Source organism: Anabrus simplex, chromosome 1 (genome assembly GCF_040414725.1).
Source record: "Anabrus simplex isolate iqAnaSimp1 chromosome 1, ASM4041472v1, whole genome shotgun sequence".
NCBI classification, from domain to species: Eukaryota; Metazoa; Arthropoda; class Insecta; order Orthoptera; family Tettigoniidae; genus Anabrus; species Anabrus simplex.
In genome coordinates, this window is record NC_090265.1 from 442,545,373 (window position 1) to 442,565,029 (window position 19,657).

The following is a 19,657-nucleotide window of genomic DNA, read 5'->3' on the forward strand; positions in this document are numbered from 1 at the left end:
ATAGGTCTTATGGCGACTATGGGACAGGAAAGGGCTAGGGAGTGGGAAGGAAGCGGCCTGGCCTTAATTAAGGTACAGCCCCAGCATTTGCCTGGTGTGAAAATAGGAAACCACGGAAAACCATCCTCAGGGCTGCCGACAGTGGGGTTTGAACCTACTATCTCCCGAATACTGGATACTGGCTGCACTTAAGCGACTGCAGCTATCGAGCTCGGTGTGAAAAGAAGGAAACTGTATCAAACAATGATGGACATGGAGTTCTGCACTAAATTGATAAGACTGGTACAAATGACCCTAACAGGTACTAAATGCATGGTTAAAATAGAAGGAAATCTTACTAAAGACTTTGAAGTAAACCAAGGTTTGCAGCAAGGGGATGTGTTATCTACCCTGCTCTTCAATGTGGTTTTGGAGCGTGTAATGAGAAAGGTGGAGGTCAGTAATCCAGGCAGAACACTGTTCAACCGTGTAACACAGAATCTGGCTTATGCTGATGATGTTGATATGCTGTCTAGAAGATTGAAAGAGCTAGAGGAAGGACTGGATAGATTAGAAAAGGAAGGAGGTGAAATGGGCATAAGAGTGAATAATGCCAAAACTCATTACTTGTTTGCATCTAGGAGGACCGTAGTTAGGGAAGACAAGTGCATAACATTAAATGGGATTAACTATGAGAGATGTGAAATATTTAAGTATTTAGGAGTGCTGGTGACAGAAGATAATGACATTACAGAGGAAATAAAAGCGAGGATTGCTGCGGGCAATAGGGTTTACTTAGCTTTACTAAAAGTGTTTAGATCACTCAGCCTTGGTAGAAGATTAAAGTTGACAGTCTATCGAACAGTATTACGACCAGTGGTAACTTATGGCTCTGAAACATGGACAATGACCAAAGTAGATGAACTGTTGAACAGATGGGACAGAAAAATACTGAGAAAAGTGTTTGGCCCAGTGAAGGAAGGGAAATTGCGGAGAATAAGGAAAAACAAGGAATCGGAAGAACTCTATGGACATCCAAGTATAGTAACCAAAATAAAAAGCAACAGATTAAGGTGGTTGGGACACGTGGAGAGAATGCCAGATAATAGGGCTGTCAAGAAAATCTATAAAGGAAATCCAGGTGGTAGAAGATGGAAAGGAAGACTCCAGAAAAGATGGCTGGATGATGTGGAGGAGGATTTAAGAAAGATGGGAATAAGAAGATGGAGGAGGCGTGCAGAAGATCATGAAGATTGGGCTACAATCGTCAAGAGAGGCCAAGGCCCTACAAGGGCTGTAGCGCCGAGGAGTGAGTGAGTGAGTGAGTGAGTGAGTGAGTAAGTAAGTAAGTAAGTAGTAAGTATATCTACATTATGGCCAACCTGGAGATTCTTAGCACCCTCTGACCACTGAAGGACTGCTGGGGACTGGAGGCTGGAGTATCTGACTATTCAGCCATACTGTAATATCTTGGTGAAAATTAATTTAGGGGGTTTCCCGTTACCTTCCTCAATGCCATTTTACGCCACTTATCATCCGCCCTTACCATAAAGAACAGTCGCTGCCGTAGCTGCCTCTCTAAGGTGCAGACGCTATGGATGATATCTGCTCCCAACCTGGATACAGGTACCTTTTACTCAATTATCCCAAGCAGTGGGTTGCCACTTCCACCACCTACACCGTACTGAAGCCCTTCTTCTCTGCTGTAGGTAATGTTGAAATCTTCACTCGTAATCTTGAGCTGAGACCCTTATCAAATGCTATACACTGGGTCGTGCACTCCGGGACTTGTGTGGGCAAGATCATCACTCCCCCAATAGAGTGGCCACAAAAGATGGTCTCTACCTGCCACCCCTAAATACTGTCATATGCTTGCCAATAGTTTTTCCTCCATTTTCTGTGACATTTTCCTTTTATCAGTTAGTGTTTGAAGCTCCCCACATTACTCAAAATTCCCTTTCTCCACTAAACCTGTTCGTTGCTAACATCTCACCATCCATCTGGTCCCTAGACATAATTCTGGGATTTTGTGATCGCCTAGCTATATTTATAACTTTGACCTACAGAAAACTATCCTCAAAATTCCACTCCAGTACAATATATCATTTTTCCCCACAGTAATTGGAATGATCTTTCCTCACTTCTATAGAAAAATTTTCCCGTTCCCATCAAGTCTTTCACTGGCAACATAAATATCAATGAGATCTGACAAAACTGGAGAAAGGTATTCTCAGAAGCAGTGCTGAAAGTTTCTATCTCTATTAAGTGGAAAAATATCATGGATCATAAAAGAGATAACATCTGGTATCTGGAAGAGAAATAATTTACACACAAAATTGAAGAAAAATCAAAATGATGGTAGGAGGGAGAAGAAAATACTGGGTAGGAATGAAACCAAATCATTAATCCATCTATAGTTCATAAACCCACAGCCTTGGTTCCAACATGAAAGAACTGTGGGCTTTCATTTTTTAAAAAAAATTAATAATAATAGCAACAGTGCCCCATCTGTCTTCATGTACAACAAACTCTCAGTTTCCTCTCCCCAAGAAACATCCAACACAGTATTCACTACAGCGACAAGGACAAAGACATATTCACTACAAGGACACCCCTTCCCATCCCTCCCCTAACCAGTCTCTATTTCACCGCTAACAAGGTCATAGAAAGTCTTCTTCTGCAAACTATATTTACACTGGATATACAAGGTTGTATCATCTATTGTGGTGCACTACACTGATGACACAATCATTTATAGAGCCATTAGAAATGAGAATGATGTAGATTACTGTCTGGGCTTTCTTCCCCAGACTAAAACAGAGAACACAGAAAACCTAGGAGTTCAACGTCGAGCAGAATGACAAATTGCTGAACACAATCATTTAAATACAGCCAGGTCACTGCTCCCAAAACTGCTCTCTGTAAACAAATAAATATTGCTGTTCTGAGAAAATCCCTCATGGGTAACACTAGGATTAAGGATTAACCCTTTCAACAGCTTAACCACTTACAGCTAAACTACCGTTCCATTCCAAGAGTTTGTGGTGTATTCCTTTTCCTTCCACTTTCAAGAACAGCAGCTTGTCAAAGTGGCTTCTTTCTTTGTTGTGCTTGGCTGAGGAATGAACTCTCACCGCAGGAAAAAAAAAAAAAAGAACTTACTATTGTACAATAAATATTGCTTTTCTGAGAAAATCCCTCATACGTAACACTCCAACCCTTTCAACCGCTTACAGCTGAACTACCGTTCCATTCAAAGAGGTTGTGGTGTATTCCTTTTCCCTCCACTTGCAAGAACAGCAGCTTGTCAAAGTGGCTTCTTTATTCATTGTACTTGGCTGAGGTATGAACTCTCACCACATAAAATGGAACTTTCTATCATCACATTTTGTAAAGAGTTAAAAAGAATGTATATTTCATTAAATCTTCTGTACATTAATTTTCTTATCTGTGTGAACGTTCCATATGTGTGTGGGAGGGTGGATGAATATTTATGTGATCATGAATGTGTAAGAGAGTATGTGTGTGTATGAATGAGAAGGCCTAGCTGCAGTATACTGTGCGTGGGAATTCACGTGTAAGTAGAATTACTTGATAATGTAAAACAGATCCTGTGCATAACTTATTAAGAAAATAACACTTCTATGCAAAATACGGTAATTGTATGTAAGCACATTCTGTAGCCTATAACTGTAATTGTTTTAATACTGTAATTTTAAGTGGGGATGGATGCACCTTGCTGTGTGTGGAGCCATACTCTTTTTCTATTCACCATCCTTGAACTGTACTGTTCAGTTTCGGGATAAATAAGATACCTTCACTCCTTAATGGAAAATATTGTTGCTGACCCTGTAGTGATTGTTCAATTCATATTCATACAAACAATTAACAAATATAATCAATATTTATGATTAATTTAGTAAGCTGTATCCATAGCACAACAAGCAGCAATATTTGACAATAAACTTTTTCTCAACAGCAACATGTTCCATTGAGATTGGGTTGCTCACAATCTCCACAACTATCTAGTTTAAGTTGCTGTATATTTTACAATTTATTTTTGTAATTTGCTTTACTTTGCACTGAAACAGGTAGGTCTTATGGTGATGATGGTATAGGAAAGAGGTAGGAATGAGAAGTAATCTACCGTGGCTCTCAGTAAGGTATAGTACCAGCATTTGCCTAGTGTGAAAATGGGAAACCATGGAAAACCATCTTCAGGGCTTCCGACAGTAGGGTTCAAACCCGCTATCTCCCGAATGCAAACTGATAGCTACGTCACCCAAACTGTGCAACACTTGCTAGGTTGTAGATAAAGAATATCCATCCATTTTTATAATACTTTTTTACCATTGTTAAAAATTAAATTACCGGGCGAGTTGGTCGTGTGGTTAGGAGCGCGCAGCTGTGAGCTCACATCTGGGAGATAGTGGGTTCGAACCTCACTGTCGACAACCCTGAAGATGGTTTTCTGTGGTTTCCTATTTTAACACCAGGCAAATACTGGGGCTGTACCTTAATTAAGGCCACAGCCGCTTCCTTCCCATTCCCAGGCCTTTCCTGTCCCATCGTCGCCAAAGACCTATCTGTGTCAGTGCGACGTAAAGCAACTAGCAAAAAAATAATAATAAAAAAAAAATTGTAAATCCACTTAGTGTACAAATAGTGTTTACTCTGCAATGGTAATGATATTCTTCTACAATTTATGTTCGTTTTATCAAAGCTAGGGTTCGAAAGAAACTATTCCCCTAAATAATGAATGTGATTTGACAACAAAAAGTACATAAAATAATCTTAACAATATGTGAAAAATATAGAAAAACTAGAATACAAGATTTTTTTGGGAAATTTGGCCATTCAAACTATAACATCTTGAGCATCAACAGGCATATCCCTATCAATTAAAATAAAAGTTCATTTCAAAATGAGAATACTTCACCTGATTCTGCACCTTGATTCTGTTACTGTTTGGTGTATTGTGGAACATGAGTGTTCGGTTGTAATTTGACAGATGACTCAGCTCTACAAAGAGTTGCAAATGATGTGGCTTCAATAATGGAGCCTGCTCTGCCACATTCGAATCAAGTGGACTCGGGAATTGTCCATGCTTCATATCCCACACCATACGACTTGAACCAATGTAGTCAAATGATTCCCCATTCAGCAAAGTAAACATCACATTCTTACCTGAAAAGAACATAGTACTAACGTATGTGTAAAATGTACAGACTTTTATTTACTTGAAGGAAAGAAAAAATAGTTACTGATATCAAAGGACAATGAACTCTCCTCAAATATTTAAATAAACTAAGTGAAACAAGGGAAGAAGTATAGTATGAAATAGCATGCTCTATTTGACTACATTCTTTGTTTCATTTCCATGATGTGAAGTATATAAATACAAGTCCAGCAACTAAGCAGAGTAAGCAGAATGTTTATATGCATTATAATACACTATTATCTGTTCCTTTTCCACTTTCAAACTGGAATGGCTCGTTAGCACCCCAAAAATAGTTCTCCGCATAGTTACCAATAGCTGTAGAAGTAGACTAAATTCAATACCAGTGATTAGTAGAATAGGGTATAGTATGAAAGAGAATCTTCAAATGTTGAAGAGTTTCACAAGTACTGTACACAGTAGAAAACTGAAAATATGTCAAATGCAAAATTTCTCTTTTCATAAGTTTGTCTGTAGTCTGTCAATTAAAACAAACCTCTTCTAATTAGCTGGCAGAGTAAGCAGAATGTTTATATGCATTATAATACACTATTATCTGTTCCTTTTCATATTCCTCTTGGAACTACAGCAGAAACTACAGCTGTAACTAACTCACAAGGACACACAGCTCTCCCTGTATGAATGAATGCTGTACTGATGATGGCTTTCTCCCAGATAAAATATTCTGGACGTAAAATAGTCACCCATTCAGATCTCCAGGTGGGGACTACATGGGAGAGGCCATCAGGAAAATGAATACCGACATTCTACGAGTCGGAACGTGCAATGTTAGACGTTTGAACCGTTGTGGTAGGTTAGAGAATCTGAAAAGGGAGATGGATAGACTAAAGTTAAGATGTAGTTGTATCAGTGAAGTACGTTGGCAAGAATATAAGAAATTTTGATCTGGCAAATACAGAATTATCAACACAAAATCAAACATGGGAAATGCAGGAGTTGGTTTAACAACTGGGCACCGGGTAAGCTACTATGACCAGCATAATGAACGATTATTGTTGTCAAGATAGACATCAAGCCAAATGCTCACCACAATAGTGCAGGTCTATATGCCTTCTAGTTCAGCAGATAAGGAAGAAATGGAAAAAATGTATGAAGAGAGAGAAGATTTAATACAATATGTAAAAGGAGAAGAGAATCTAATTGTGATGAGAGACTGGAATGCAATGGTAGGCCAAGGAAGAGAAGGTAATGCCATATGAGAATTCGGACTGGGATAAAGGAAAGAAATAGGAATTTGAATGGGTGAATTCTGAACCAATCATAACTTAGTCCTTGCTAATACTTGGTTCAAACACCACAAATGGCGGCTGTATATGTGGATGAGACCTGGAGACACAGGGAGGTAGCAAATAGACTTCTTTATGATTAGGCAGAGATTAAGACACCAGGTGTTGGATTGCAAGACCTTCCCAGCAGCAGACGCGGACTTTGACCACAATTTGGCGGTCATGAAATGCCATCTGAAGTTGATCAAACTGAGGGAAGGAAGGAATGCAAGAAGCTAAGACCAAGTAAGAATTAATGGATATCTCGGGAGATATTAGAGGCTGATTGATGAATGGTGAAAATACAAGAATGCAAAAATGAGGTGGGCAGACAAGAATACAGGCGATTAAAGAATGAAGGAGACAGGAAGTGCAGGAGAGCTAAAGAAGAATGGCTGAAAGAGAAGTGCAAGGATGTTGAAGGTAGCATGTTTGTAGGAAAGGTACATGCTACATACAGGAAAATCAAGGAAACCTTTGGAGAAAGGAAAACTAGGTGTATGAATATAAAGAGCATTAAGAGAGGAAAGACATGGCAGAAAGATGGCTGGAACATATTAGACAACTGGATCAAGGGAAAGAAGTAAATGATAAGGTTCTGGAACATGAGGAGGCTGTTGATGTTGATGAAATGGGAAACCTAATTTTGAGGTCAGAATTCAATAGAGCTTTGAGAGACCTACATAGGGAGAAAGCACCTTTAAAAAAAAAAAAAATCAATCCTGTTTCTAGTCATTCGAACGGATCAGGGATGGAATGAATAAAGCTCCCATCTAGCGGCAAGGAAACGAATTGTACCAGCTGCTGAAGCTGGTTGCACTCCTCTGGGGCAATGATTAATGATTGAGAGATGAAATGGAATGATACTGGGGAGTGTTGCTGGAACAAATAGTGACAGGGAAAACCAGAGTGCCTCGAGAAAACTGCTCTATGCTTTGGCCAGCACAAACCAGTTTGGATTTGAATCATGGAACCCAACATTGAGAGATTGGCACGCTGGCGCCTGAGCCATGGAGGCTCTTTGGAATCTACCTTCAAATTTACTGTCTGCCTTAGCAGAAACCAACATGGTGAGGTTATTCTATTTAGTGCACAAGATATACGATAGAGGAAGTGTCATCCGATTGTAGACAGTGTGTTGTTATACTTATTCCCAAGAAATCGTGTGTTGACAAGAGTGTGAAAACTACTGCACCATTAGTTTAATATATCTAGCTTGCAAAATTTTAACTCCACATGCTGGCAAAGTATCGTAAACATCAAATGAATCTATAGGGTAAAAACAACGTAAAAAAGAAAAGAAAAGAAATTATCGTAACCACCATCTGTAATAGGCATAACACCAGATTATTGTACGCATCAGTCATTACATCTTAAGAGTCTGAGTTAGAATCTTGTAATTTGTGTACAGATTATTGTATGCAGCAAGTTTTAATTCCGGAGGGAAGGTGAGATGCGTCAGTTTCATTGTTCGTGACTGTTGTCGGTCACTGCTGTAGTACACATTTTAGAACTGCCTCATATCAATTTGGCACTTGAAACATAAGGCAAAGCCTGCTGGTAGACCTATCACATGTTGATTGACAGCTAGTATACTAGCGGAATGCAGAAGAGGGGCGGCAAGGGATGAGAAGGGGCTGCTTCTTGTGACAGACTTGACTGAACACCTACGGTCAGTAGCTAAACAAATCGATTCATTCCTACCATTCATGCACAAAATGAACGATAAACGCTGAGAATTCTAAACTGAAGTTTGCTACAAGAGGACAAACACAAGAAATTGTTCAGCGTTCATAGTTTTATGAATAAGGAAGCTGAGAACAGAAAGAATAAAACATAACAGTATAGAAGGGAGTTGTTCGAAAAACAAAAAAAAAATAGCAGATGCATCAAATGTGTTGTACAGGACGGTTGAGAGAATTTTAACCGAGCAATGGCCATGCGGTTATCGTCGTGCAGCTGTGAGCTGGCATTCGGGACTTAGTCGGTTCGAATCCCACCGTCGGCAACCCTGAAAATGGTTTTCTGTGGTTTCCCATTTTCAAACGGGGAAAATGCTGGGGCTGTAACTTAAGGGCACAGCCGTTATTTTCCAAATCCTAGCCCTTTCCCATCCCTTTGTTGTCAAAAACCTTCAATGTGTTAGTTTGACATTAAATAAGTAGCAAAAAATATAAAAAATAGTATAACACAAACAGCACGAGACTGAAGAAACTTCATTTGGTACACCAGGAAAAACATGGAAAGAGGCAAAGTGTATAATGCATTTTTAAGATTTTGACATAGAATCCATGAATTTTATATTCTTCAGAAAACAATTCCATCAGTATCCAAATTACGACCTGTGTCAGGAGAGAGGATTGGTTTCCAAGGAGGTTGTACCAGTTTGAGTAGTAGTATTGTAAACTAGTTAGGCTTCAACTGGGAGAAGATTAGAAATAATAGAAGGGAATTACTCGAGGTCACCTATACAGCGCCAACTTAAAAGACCTGCACCAGGCGTCTCTGGAGGCTATACGCCATGACATTACAGTAGTTATCTTGTGAATAAATTTGTAAGTTGCTGCGGAAACTGAGTGTACTTCTGAAGACTGATGGGTGATATCCAACAAGGGGATTAGCAGGCGACACCAAGTAAGAGAGGGTTTACCATCATCCTATTTCAGTGTTGAAAAGAAGTATCAAGATCTGGTTAGACTTTGCACTAAAAAAAAATCAATCAATCAATGAATACTGATCTGCATTTAGGGCAGTCACCCAGGTGGCAGATTCCCTATCTGTTGCCTTCCTAGCCTTTTCCTAAATGATTTCAAAGAAATTGGAAATTTGTTGAACATCTCCCTTGGTAAGTTATTCCAATCCCTAACTTTCCTTCCTATAAATGAATATTTGCCCCAGTTTGTCCTCTTGAATTCCAACTTTATCTTCATATTGTGATCTTTCCTACTTTTATAAACGCCATTCCAACTTATTCGTCTACTAATGTCATTCCACGCCATCTCTCCGCTGACAGCTCGGAACATACCACTTATTACAAGTGATGAAAATAATTTTTCGTCCGTATTGAAAGTTTCATAAACTGTATATAGCATAAATATCTTTTGTTTATTTCCACCTATTCAATACATTACAAGATGTTGGCATTTATGTTAAAACATTTTTCAGATGAGACATGTTTCACCTCCTACTGTGAGGCATCTTCAGTCATTATCAAAAAATATCTTTAACCAGATGCCTGGTAAAATAATAAGGTTTTTTTGATAATGACTGAAGATGCCTCACAGTAGGAGGCGAAACATGTCTCATCTGAAAAATGTTTTAACATAAATGCCAACATCTTGTAATGTATTGAATAGGTGGAAATAAACAAAAGATATTATCCTATATACAGTTTACATACCACTTAGTCGAGCAGCTCTTCTTCTTTCTCTCAATTCTTCCCAACCCAAACATTGCAACATTTTTGTAACGCTACTCTTTTGTCGGAAATCACCCACAACAAATCGAGCTGCTTTTCTTTGGATTTTTTCCAGTTCTTGAATCAGGTAATCCTGGTGAGGGTCCCATACACTGGAACCATACTCTAGTTGGGGTCTTACCAGAGACTTATATGCACTCTCCTTTACATCCTTACTACAACCCCCAAACAACCTCATAACCATGTGCAGAGATCTGTACTCTTTATTTACAATCCCATTTATGTGATTACCCCAATGAAGATCTTTCCATATATTAACACCCAGATACCTACAATGATCCTCAAAAGGAACTTTCATCTCATCAATGCAGTAATTAAAACTGAAAGGACTTTTCCTATTTGTGAAACTCACAACCTGACTTTTAACCCCGTTTATCAACATACCATTGCCTGCTGTCCATCTCACAACATTTTTGAGGTCACGTTGCAGTTGCTCACAATCTTGTAACTTATTTATCACTCTATAGAGAATAACATCATCCGCAAAAAGCCTTACCTCTGATTCCACTCCTTTAAATATATCATTTATATATATAAGAAAACATAAAGGTCCGATAATACTGACTTGAGGAATTCCCCTCTTAATTATTACAGGGTCAGATAAAGCTTCACCTACTCTAATTCTCTGAGATCTATGTTCTAGAAATATAGCAACCCATTCAGTCACTCTTTTGTCTAGTCCAATTGCACTCATTTTTGCCAGTAGTCTCCCATGATCCACCCTATCAAATGCTTTAGACAGGTTAATCGCGATACAGTCCATTTGACCTCCAGAATCCAAGATATCTGCTATATCTTGCTGGAATCCTACAAGTTGAGCTTCAGTGGAATAACCTTTCCTAAAACCGAATTGCCTTCTATCACAAACATGTCTAATATAATCAGAAAGAATGCCTTCCCAAAGCTTACATACAATGCATGTCAAACTTACTGGCCTGTAATTTTCAGCTTTATGTCTATCACCCTTTCCTTTATACACAGGGGCTACTATAGCAACTCTCCATTCATCTGGTATAGCTCCTCCGACCAAACAATAATCAAATAAGTACTTCAGATATGGTACTATATCCCAACCCATTGTCTTTAGTATATCCCCAGAAATCTGATCAATTTCAGCCGCTTTTCTAGTTTTCAACTTCTGTATCTTATTGTAAATGTCATTGTTATCATATGTAAATTTTATTACTTCTTTAGCCTTAGTCTCCTCCTCTATCTCGACATTATCCTTGTAATCAACAATCTTTACATACTGCTGACTGAATGCTTTTGCCTTTTGAAGATCCTCACATACACACTCCCCTTGTTCATTAATTATTCCTGGAATGTCCTTCTTGGAACCTGTTTCTGCCTTAAAATACCTATACATACCCTTCCATTTCTCACTAAAATTCGTATGACTGCCAATTATGCTTGCCATCATGTTATCCTTAGCTGCCTTCTTTGCTATATTCATTTTTCTAGTAAGTTCCTTCAATTTCTCTTTACTTCCACAGCCATTTCTAACTATTTATTTCCAGTCTGCACCTCTTTCTTAGTCTCTTTATTTCTCTATTATAATAAGGTGGGTCTTTAGCATTCCTTACCACCCTTAATGGTACAAACCTGTTTTTGCATTCCTCAACAATTTCTTTAAACCCATCCCAGAGTCTGTTTACATTTTTATTTACCGTTTTCCACCGATCATAGTTACTTTTTAGAAACTGCCTCATGCCTGCTTTATCAGCCATATGGTACTGCCTAACAGTCCTACTTTTAAGACCTTCCTTTCTATCACATTTATTTTTAACTACCACAAAAACAACTTCATGATCACTAATGCCATCTATTACTTCAGTTACCCACAATGTTCCACAATGAGTACCTAAACCTTACTTATGACTCTAAATACAATGATCTATTACCATAAAAAGAGGAGGAGGTCTGGATAAAAATGTTCCTTTCTAAATATTGTACTATAATGTGTAATATCCACTTTGATTCTCTTATTGTAGTGTAGTAAGTCAATTTTCCTACTATTTTCTATCTTCATTTCTTAAACAAACATTTTAAAAAATCTCTTATTATTCTCATGCCTTACATTCCTTCAAACCAATTCCTCCAAAATATCATAAGTGCTACAAAAGCTATCGTAAGTAAACCACTTGGTTAAACAATTAACTCGACAACGACCAACAATCAATCATAAGCAACATTCATAACTTTAAAATAAGTTCCTTTCGCTGCGATTGAATAAATATTTAACCTAATAAGACAATAAAATGAAAAATTCAATTCTGAAGTAGAATAAAAACAAAAACTGCCTAAACTGTAAGTATCCGACTCACTAATTTTCATCTCTTGTAAAATTCCTATTTTGTCGCTTACAATACTTTGCCTTAGAGTAAATTAATATATTATTTTGGGTCCACCTTTTCAATACAAAATGTAAATAGTTTGAATTACATAGGGACTAGTTTCGACCTAGTAATAGGTCATCATCAGCCTGAAGTAAATTAAAGCATAAATATCAAAGAAAAAATAAACAATGTAAACACAAGAACAGTCTTTTTAAAAGTACATACCATGTGGGATATTGAACAGCAATATATTACTCTTCCAATTGACGAAGCACTGAGCGGAAGTTATGTTGTTTATTTATGAATAAAGTTCAGTGCGCCATATAGCATTAAAAGTCCAGTGTGCACTAAAAGATGTTATAAAGAAGAATTATCAGTTGAATGCTGGCTTCTTGAGTTTGCTGTTGTATATTCGAAGAAGTTACATCATTTCTTAAGGTATTCATAGACTTATTCATGGAGTTAAATAAAGGTGGATATAAATTCGCAGTTCAATGCGGACCATACAATTGACTAAATATATGTTATTCCGTCTCGTGAAACATCCATCGTCCTTCAAGATTCCAGAAGCAGAAGAGCTTTCTTCTAGCATCTTACTTTGCATCGACAATTATTTCTAGTTTATAAACATCTTGAGAAGACAATGTTACGGTAAATTAATTTCAATTGATCTCTGAATGAACATCATCGCTTGAAAACCAACCTTTTTCGATTTCCACTTTCACAACTTGTCATTTTTATATGACGCATGCGACGTTTTTATGGATCTCTATTTTTTAACATAATATAGCGCTTCTCTGGACTCCTAAGCCTCCACGCGCAACAATTACCTAGTTCCAAAAAACTGAAGAGCCTTTCCAACATCCATGTGTTTTGAAGTCTATGAATACCTTAAAAAATTATGTAACTTCTTCGAATATACAACAGCAAACTCAAGAAGCCAGCATTCAACTGATAATTCTTCTTTATAACATCTTTTAGTGCACACTGGACTTTTAATGCTATACGGCGCACTGAACTTTATTCATAAATAAACAACATAACTTCCGCTCAGTGCTTCGTCAATTGGAAGAGTTATTATTTTTAATATATTGCTGCTCAATATCCCACATGGTATGTACTTTTAAAAAGACTGTACTTGTGTTTACATTGTTTATTTTTTCTTCGATATTTACGCTTTAATTTACTTCAGGCTGATGATGACCTATTAATAGGTCGAAACTAGTCCCTATGTAATTTAAACTATTTACATTTTGTATTGAAAAGGTGGACCCAAAATAAGATATTAATTTACTCTATTGTTATCACAGTTCAATACGGATCTATCATTATGAAACTTATTTCTTTTAAATACTTTGCCTTTCCAGAAATGATATATACACACAATTCTAATCAACCATGAATGGCCACACTTACTAAATGCTGTCTATTTACAAGTCTCTCTTCCTTCCACAGTAGGAGGTCTGGCACCTTGCTATTACCTGGGGACGGCTAATCTTTACTTTAAAAATTCCCCAAATCCAGTCACCTCGTAGAGTAGGTGTGTGTAGACCACTGGATTTGAACGCAGAGCTACTGGCTACTCAACACACGATAACTATTACTTGGTTCGACTCCAGAGACAGGCCAGTAACTCACACAATCGCATGCAGTGAACAACTAAATAACAACAGCTCAACATTATTCAACAGCAGGACGATACTCACAACAGCAAATATTAACACAGCTCCATTTGCCCTTATACGCACGACAGCAGTTTCCCTCGCTGACTCATGGCGATCCTCGGTCCACAGAAATACACAAACATGCAGTATTCTCAAATAGTACACAGTCGCCCGTTCCATGCATCGTCTCCAGCCCACCTACTCACTGGAATCCCCGGCACCACAACAACCGCTTGCTGCGGCCTTGTATTTACCCCGGTATCTGGCCACTAAAACATTAGGGTTCAGCTGGAGATGGAACTTTCCCATCATACCTTTCAGAAATCAAGTGGAGAAACTAGATGAAGGGAAGAATGGAGGAAGGGCCGCAGCACGTCCTCGGGTGGGCTGGGAGGTTCCCCGAGCGGCTTAGTCATCCCTTTCAGGTAATACCAAAGGGGCTGTGACAAAGCTGATGGTCGCCTGAGTGCATAATAGTATGGACACAATCTTGGAGAAGGAGTACAAGATGAAAATAAACAACAGCAACAACAAAATTAATTTAGTGCAGTCAAACAAAGTCAGAAAATGCAGGAAATATTAGACTGGGGAATGAAGTCTTAAAGGAAGTAGATGAATATAGTTACTTGGGCAAGGCCTTCTTCACCTGTTGTTTGGCTATGAAGGATCTACTTTGATAATGTCGAGTGGGTTCCAACTGATCTGATATGTCCTCCAACGCACTACAATGACAATGACCCCCATCCCCCACCCTTGTACGATTCCGCGGATGGCACTTTCTCCTTTAAAACCATAAGACCGTTTGGGCTCGCATTAAAATAAAGAAATGCAGTTCATCGGCAAGGACAGTATTGTTCGGTGCCTACGAATTTTTTATATGAGCCACGGTTTTATTCAACTGTCGGCATCGCCAGTGTTCGCGGATTCTGTTTTTCCTCACACTGACTGTTGTGTGATATTACGGCGTTCCTTAAAAGGTTGAATCCAAAAGAATTCCAATTTCATTCAACTTAGCAATCATGAAGCGCACTATAGACCCAGCGAAGTGAGTGTAAGTGCGGAAAGCTACCCCTCCACGTTCCGGAACACACGTTCTATTATGACGCGGATAAATTTTGAGTTGAAATTACTCTGTAGCATACTATTGTTTTAAAAAGTAAAGGCAGTTTCGAATTAAAAGTCTGAATTTCGGTAATGGGGCCGACATTGTACTTTGAATGACGAATTATCCGTATTTCGAATTAAACAATTTAAATAACATATAAAACTGTATCTCATGTTTCCGGGAATGAGAGCTTCTTCGAATTAGGCAGGATTTTGAATTAACCGATTTTGAATTATCGAGGTTCTACTGTATATTGATTTTAATGACAAATAATATGGAACATATATGCTAAACTCCAAAATATGGGAAAATATGGAAAATGAATACTCCATTTTCCAACTCCACATGTCATGATTCATAAAGATAATGCAAAATATAATTAATTTTAACTTCCTAAAGAGAGATGTATTTAAATATAAATCCGTTCCCTGGTGATGAGGAAAGCCAAATTAGATGAAACAGAAAATGGAGCTAAAATTGGTAGGAGAAATATAAATAACCTTAGATATGCTGATGACACCACCCTGATAGCAGAAAGTGAAGAACAACTAAAGTACCTCCTAATGAAGGTGAAAGAAGAAAGTGAAAAAGCTGGACTAAGGTTGAATGTCAAGAAAACAAAGATCATGGCAACTAAACCTATCACCTCCTGGTATATCAATGGTGAAACAATGGAGGTTGTTCCTAGTTTCATATACTTAGGCTCCAAATGCTGACAGCGACTGCAGCAATGAAATTAAAAGACACTTGGTCCTTGGGAGGAAGGTATTGGCCAACCTTGACAACATTTTCAAGAGAGACGTAACTTTAAGAACAAAGATTTGTATAGTGAAGGCTGTCTTCCCAGCAGAAATGTACGGAAGCGAGACCTGGACAGCAAGAAGGGCTGAACGTCAAAGAATAGACGCATTTGAACTATGGTATTGGAGAAAACTGCTTAGAGTTCCGTGGACTGCGAAGAGATCTAATAAGTCCATATTACATTTCACTGTTCACTGGAAGATCAGATACTCAGCCAAAAACTAAAATACTTCGGTCATTTTAAGAGAAACCATGATTCACTGGAAAAGACCTTAATGCTGGGGAAGACAGATGGTAACAGGAGAAGAGGGCGACAACAGATGAGGTGGATTGATGGCATCAAGGAAGCCATGGCTCTAAATTTAGAAAGACTTCATAAAACAGCACACGACAGAAAGAAATGGTGCACTTTGATCTGTGGGGTCACGAAGAGTCACAAGCGATTAAACGACTAACAACAACAACAACAACAACAACAACAACAACAACAACAACCTGTTCAATAAATAACACAACTCCATCCTTAGGTGGAGTAATAAAAGTCAAACATGTTTTGACTCATTTGAGCCATCTTCAGTGAAAAAAAGGGGTTTAGGGTCATTTACATAATAGAAGCTAAAAATGTATTAAAACATAATGAAGGAACAAAAGAGACATGACAGAAATAATAAAAAAATTAAATATATACACATTTCCACCGTTAGATGGAGTAATAATCAATTTGTCTGAGCCATCTTCAGTGAAAAAATTGACATTTTTTACTGAAGATGGCTCAAATGAGTCGAAACATGTTTGACTTATTACTCCATGTAATGATGGAGTTATGTTACGTATTGGATAGGAGGACATATTAAATTTTCCTCTGTAAAGAGTTTGTCAGACTACACAGTGATCTAATTATGCCTATTTACACTATTTACAAGATTCTGAGTTGTCAGGACACAAAAATAAAGAACAACAGTCTGTTTTTTTTGTTTTGTTGTTGTTGTAATCTAAAGCACAGAGTTTTTGAAGTATAGCTTTCTGTGAGGATACAGCTGTGAACATTGATTCTAGACATGTGAAAGCTAAGTGTATTATATGACAGCTTGTTAAAAGAAAGTCATTGAAGAGAATTCTATTCCATGTAGATGATGGGCAATCCTGAGGTGAGACCTCTCGGTTAACTTCAGTCCACCTGTTCATGATACATTCTTAATAACCACGAACCTACTACGCTGGCGTAGCAGGGGGAGAGGTGATACTCCCTCGTGGCGCGTCCCAGGTGGCGGATAGGGGGTCCTAACCGGCTTGCCAGCGAACTTGAGGAAAATAAAATATCTCTTGCCGACCAAACAGACAACCCCCTGTGGGTGGGGGACGCAGATGAAGAATACACCACAGTATCCCTGCCTGTCGTAAGAGGTGACTAAAATGGGCGACCAAGGGATGATTGTATTAGAACCATGAAACTACATGTGATTAGTACCACCACGCGGGGAGCACCATGGGTCGCTTTTTCTTGCGCATAGTACCACTATGTTAGGTACCAAATAGGTTTGTGATTAGTAGCACGCAGGAGCACTGTGTGGTCAGCCCCCCACTTAGAGTGCACTGTCGGCTTTCACATTACCTGTGGTTAGTACCACTATATGAGCGATACCATGGTTCTGGCTTGCCTATGATTAGTACTCACTATATTAGGAACACCACAGGATAGTATGAGTCCCTGTGCTTAGTACACTTATGTGATGAACACCATAGGTTTGCGTTGCCTGTACATGGCACCGCAATGTGCGAAACACCATAGGTCTGTATTACATGTGCGAATTTCATTACCTGTGAGTAGTACAATAATGTGTGGAATACCGCAAGTCTACGCTACTTTTGATTAGTACCGCACCATGACACATACCATGGTTCTACTTTCAGTACCATTATGAGGGGCCTATGACCTGGATTTTGAAGCCGTTTAGACTACAAGCATCATCGATTCAGTATTGTGCTAAAGAAGCAGTTCCTTGGTCAGTAATACTATTGTTTAACGCTAGTTTCTGGTAATGTGGGGCATTGCGGGTCGGATCCACTGATTGTTTTAACTTCTTATCCATCCATTCATTCTTTGCCCTCATGTTTTGAATTCTGGTCAGTGGAGGATTTTGGATTTTTAATTTGTCATTACATTTCGTACCATTAGGGGCCGATGTCCTAGATGTTCTTTAAACAACAAGCATCATCATCATCATCATCATCATTCTTAATAGGGAGTGCATACATGTCTGAAATTCGGTGTAGTAAACTGCAGGACGGCGATCTGCCTTCTCCTGCTGGCTCTCCTCCTTATATACTAGTTGAGCGATGACATCAGTGCTACTTTCTGCTTGGCAGCCGGAAGTCGCTGTCACAAACTGGAATGTTCCTCGCACAGTGTACCAGTTTCAAATCGGGCTCCACATCAGTCAGTATGACGAGAACCGCCATTCATGGCCAATCCATGAACTTCTTCATGGACATTAAAGGCCATTCCATCCATTCCTGTACTAACCTTTTTATTACTATGTAACTACTACATCCTACATATACTCTAATCTGTTTGTCATATTCATACCTTGGTCTACCCCTACTATTTTGCATACACTTCCCTCAAAAACCCACTGAAAAAGTCCTGGCTGTCTTAAGATGCGCCCTATCTCTGGTCAAATTTTGCAAAATTTTTCTCTCATCAATTTGATTCAGTACTTCTTCATTAGTAATTCGATCTGTCCATCGTACCTTCAGTATTCTTCTGTAACACCACATTTCAAAAGCTGCTATTCTCTTTCTTTCTGAGCTAGTTATGGTCCATGTTTCACTTTAATACAATGCCACGCTCCAGACGAAAGTCTTTGAAAACATCTTTCTAATTCCTATATCAGTGCGTGAAGTGAGCAAATTTCTTAAGAAAGGCCTTCCTTGCTTGTGCTAGTCTGCATTTTATGTCCTCCTTCTACCATAATTAGTTATTCTAGCCAGACTCACTGTCATGCCTAAACATTGTTGCCTACTTTTTTATGGACGGACCTGTTGGTCTTGGGTGTAGTGGAAAAAACTATTTTCAAGCATTATATAAAGAAAAATACTGTAACTTTTCTTTTAGTCCTAATTGTTGTAAATTTATTAATAAGTATTTTCAAAATACATACTGTTGTTGCCTTTTGGTTGTCTAAGAAAAAAAAAAAAGCTTTCTTCTTTTCCTGTCTGCCATTGCTTTCCTCACTGAGCCAGAAAGTACTATTGTAGCACAACTGATTATGAATAGCACTTTTCATAACAATTTTTTGTTATTTTACATTGCACCAGTACAGATAAGTCTTATGGTGATGATAGGATAGGAAAGACCTATGAATGGGAAGGAAGCGGCCTTAATTAAGGTACAGCCCCAGCATTTGCCTGGTGTGAAAATGAGAAACCACGGAAAACCATCTTCAGGGCTGCCGACAGTGGGCTTCGAACCCACTTTCTCCCGGATGCAAGCTCACAAGTGCACGCCCCTAAGTGGGACTGTACCGAGAGACAGATGAAAAAAATACTTCATGCATTACAAACAACAATGGGTGAGACAAATTAATAAGTTATATTTCATATGCTCACATATAAAAATTTACAATAGATCTAGGAAATGGGATGACAGTGATGATGATAATATGGCCATAGCCACTGGGTGCAGGAGATTTCAGCTGTTGTTCATTTAGACTATCTACCACATTAGACAGACCTTCTCTTTTCTCTACCAAATGGCAGAGAAACAGGGACTTTATAGGTAAAATGTAGT

General features: G+C 38.5%; 1 protein-coding gene across 1 annotated transcript in view; it reads right to left on the reverse strand.

Moving 5' to 3' along the window:
- The window catches only part of Nct (Nicastrin), a 178,792-nt gene that overhangs the window by 74,637 nt on the left and 84,498 nt on the right, over positions 1 to 19,657 (reverse strand). Inside the window, exon 7 of the mRNA XM_067135186.2 lies at positions 4,919 to 5,166. Coding sequence (XP_066991287.1) covers positions 4,919 to 5,166 — 248 coding nt within the window. The remainder of the gene's footprint in view (positions 1 to 4,918; positions 5,167 to 19,657) is intronic.